Source organism: Triticum urartu, chromosome 7A (genome assembly GCF_056163025.1).
Source record: "Triticum urartu cultivar PI428250 chromosome 7A, HENAU_Tu73, whole genome shotgun sequence".
Lineage (NCBI taxonomy): Eukaryota > Viridiplantae > Streptophyta > Magnoliopsida > Poales > Poaceae > Triticum > Triticum urartu.
In genome coordinates, this window is record NC_141879.1 from 227757125 (window position 1) to 227761066 (window position 3942).

Genomic DNA, 3942 nt, shown 5'->3' on the forward strand with positions numbered 1-3942 from the left:
GACGAAGTGCTTGTTAATTCTCAAAAACATAAGGGGTTTGTGTAAAAATGCATGACGGATGAAGAATATATATTTTCTTTAGAGCATCTCCAACAGCTGCGCAACGCGCCGCGCGCTAAAAGTCGCGATACAACGCCGGGTTAGCCAGCTTTTGCGTGCAGCGGTGCGTTGGCTCCAGCGGCCGCTGTAAATTAAGCGCGCCCACGCCGCTCCAGCAGGCGCGCTATATTTCAGTTTTTTCTACTACATATTTGGTTTCGTAGATAGTTCTTCTACTACAAATTTGGTTTCGTATATAGTTCTCCTACTACTACTCGTCCGACTCAGACTCTGTCTCAGTGATGTCCTCCTCCGACGTCGGAGTGTAGGCGTCAAGGAACTGCTCGTCGCCGGAGTTCCAGGAGGACGCATCTCCTAGCGCTTGGTTGTATTTAGCGACCGCCTTCCGCGTTCGCTTGTCCTCGCGATAGTCGGCTCGCCCCTCTCTCCTCTTCGCCCTCCTCGTCCTCCTCTGGGCGAAGAACTGTTGCTCGTTGGTGTCTTCCGGGAAGCGATGACTCCACAGCGCCATGGCTTGCTCGTCCATCTCGGCCAGCCTGAGACGATGCTTCCGCCTCCGGTGCTTGCGATGATCCTCGTTAGTGAGAAGCCGCGGGAAAGGCGCCAACTCCTGTGCGTGCTCCCGCGTCGCCACGTCGGCGAAGTTCATGTCCTGACGGGACCGCAGGAGGCGCCACGCCGCAGCGTCGTACGCGCTGGCGCCCTCCTGAGCGGTGTCGAAAGTTCCGAGACGGAGCCGCATGCCGCCGCCCGACCGAATCTCGGCGGAGTAGGTGCCGGACGGACGCACGCGGACGCCGCGGTAGCCCGTACCTCCCCGGCGCCGAGGCGGCATCGTGGCGCGATGATGGCGTGTCGGCGGCAGAGCGCGGCAGGGGGCGATTGAGAGACGGAGAGAGCGGCAAAGGGCGATGGAGAGAGCGGCGAAGGCGCTGCAATTTATAGGCGCGCCGGACGCGGCGCTATAAATGTTTGCGTGCGAGCGGCCGCCTTTTTCCACGCGTGCGCAATCGTTTTCCGCGCGCGCTAGTTTCGCGTCATCGCTGGAGCGCGCGAAAACGTACCGCACGCGTTATAAAGCCAATGTACCGCGCGCACGTCTTTTGGCGCGGCTGTTGGAGATGCTCTTAATAATAGGTATAGATACTAACTGTAAGAGCATCTACAACCATATCCGCCAAAACATTCAGGCGGGCTGACCCGGTCACCGACAGGACAAAAAAATCACCCAACTAGGCTCCTCATAATCGGCCAAACGACCGGGCTGACCAGCAGTTCCATATCCAGCCCAAATTTAAGACAGATGCGGGGACGCCTGGACACGCCCGCCATATTGGACTGGCTGCTAGGGCCCACGTGAATTCTTCCATATTCGTCCCCCTACTTGCCAGTCAAGGTCACCCTCACCGGGCACCGTCGTCGGACTTAAAATAAAGTAGGGCCATCAGTGTACACTTTGAGAAGGGTATGAACTGTCAGTTTGAATCTTCGTTCGAATCCGGCCTCTAAATGGATGAACTCCTTTCAGATTCGGATAAAGAAGTCAAAAATGATTTCACTTGAAAAAAAATAGGGTTATCAATGCTTGCTTTGTGAGGGATATGAACTATTACTATGAACATAGAAGATTTATAGTAACATTTTATATCCTTGACAAAGAGTGCATTGATGACCGAAGCTAATCGCTTTTGATTGACGCGGCTATTTAAGCCGGATGTGTCTTTCTCGTGCGGCGAGGTGGGTCTAAACCCCAACCCCGTCAGCCCAACACGGATGTTACATTTACACTAAAAACCTTAAGTACAAATATATTTTTTGGTGTTTACCAACTCTGCCAGCCTAACACCGACTAACCCTCCAAAATGATTAGCGTGCATGTATTTGAATGTATTTGATGTTTTGAATGTAGAATTTATGGTTGGACATGGCAAAAACTAAGTCACATCTAGTCATTGTCCGCAGGCGCGTCCGCAGATGTATGTGGACTCGGATTACACAATTGCTCTAAGCTGCGAAACATGGATTTAGACGACATGAATCTATCCGCATTTGAGTGTGCCGTACTTGTCTTATATTTGTCCTCATACAGATAAAACAAATAATTTAGGAGGGAGGGAGTATTACTAAACTCGATGACTCGTGAGAGCACAAGCAAGCATCAATCCAGGGACTGGATATTACTCCCTCCGTCTCATAATATAAGATCATTTTTGACACTGGTGTCAAAAATGATCTTATATTATGAGACAAAGGAAGTACAATATGACATTCTTTTTTGTAAATAAGAAGGTGGCTCAATGCCAATCTTATATTTCAAAACAGGCTGAAGCCTGAGAACTTTCTTGCTCAATGGCTCATGTTGATTGGCTCTTTGTCAGATTCTGCATTGACACTAAGTTTTCGTTCATAACGGTAATGTCAGTCATTATGCTTTATCTGTCTTGCCCTGATGTAAACCTATTTTTGTTTTCCTATTTTTTATGTGCATTTACAACTTATGCAGATAAATTGTCTGACCAAAAATCATTTTACTTTATGCACTTGAGGCATCTGGTACTGGATTTCCATATCGACGAAGAACCATTGGAGGTTTGTTCCACGGCAATGCAGAAGACACACGAAGGTTCCCGTATTCAGGACACGCAAAACAATCAGTGGAACCACGTATGAGAACGCATGACCATAAAGAGGCCACCAGTTAATGATCAACTAACTGAAAGCGACCTCGTGCAATCTCGCTACGCGTCGGTCAGATGAGGCAACAGCTCCTGGAGTCTGTAGTCGGGCAATATCATACACACTGAAGCCCTTCTCTGTTTCAGAGAACCGCCGAGGCTCCGACCGACAGAACTACGTGAAGTGCGTCGCTCCGAGTCTACAACAGCTCCGGTAAACTCGTGTCGCCATCAGCTCTCATGGAACCCAGCAGTGCACGGAAGGGCCGGCCGACTGAGCGCCGGACGTCGCCGTCTGAAAACCAGCCGGTCCATCCAAAGGTCTTACGGCCAGTGCATTTTAATTTTTTTCTGAAAGTTTTACGAGTTGGGACTGGTTCGTAGGAACTAGTACTTCACCTGCATGCTCCGTGTAATTTATCCGAGCTCCAGAACCAGAAGTGCCGAAGCAGACGCAGCCTTCAGTCGCCTAACGACCGAAGCTAACATTCCACCAAACTCTGCCAACATGCGGGAAACGTCCAAACCGTCCCTTTCCTGCACGGATGCCGACTCGTTTCGGTAGGAATTTCAAGTTTGGAGGACCAAGATCTTTCGAATGGAATTTACGGCACGCCGACGGCATATACTGATGTGGACGTAACTCAACTAAGTATGATGAATTGTCTCCGTCGCGTGGTTGCCATGCATTTGATACTATTAGATAATTTCTCATGCATTTAGGAGACTAGTAAAATGCACGCGTGCAATGTACATAATTTTTATACAAGACCATTATTTTACTTAAAATCTATTTTATATTAGATCAATATAAACCCTTGGATATCTTTGTCAAAAAAAACTTGCATACAACCAGATGTGAGGTACCTGAACTCACGGATACAAAAACAACTCTAAACAAAGGAGATATCACAAGGAAACTCCTTCCAAACAGTCGGATGTAAACATCCGTGTCGCCAGCGGCCTCGTCTGCCAACCACGTGTCCAGCTGGAGGGGCCACTGTTTGCGTCCTTTTTCCTGTGCACACGCCGCGAAGCCAACTTGCCGGTGCCGCTTGGTCCGTGTTGCACTCTCGCGTGCGTTTCTTCTCCTGGCTATGCCTACTGCTGCTGCTTCCACTGACACTGACTTGTTCTGGCGAGATCCGACTTGTTATTTCTAGTACTACTACCAGCTAGTCGATATAATACTCAACAAAAAACTGCT

At 49.2% G+C, this 3942-nt stretch overlaps 1 protein-coding gene across 1 annotated transcript; it reads right to left on the bottom strand.

The window, feature by feature from the left end:
• Positions 1-310: 310 nt before the first annotated feature.
• Positions 311-895, bottom strand: LOC147959127 (uncharacterized). The gene has a single exon (XM_087532481.1). It carries the CDS (start codon positions 893-895, stop codon positions 311-313), a length of 585 nt encoding a protein of 194 aa, XP_087388607.1.
• Between the last annotated feature and the right edge of the window lie 3047 nt (positions 896-3942).

What these genes read in the sequence shown, in the direction of transcription:
- LOC147959127 (XM_087532481.1), bottom strand. Translation starts at nt 895, where the DNA reads ATGCCGCCTCGGCGCCGGGGAGGTACGGGCTACCGCGGCGTCCGCGTG.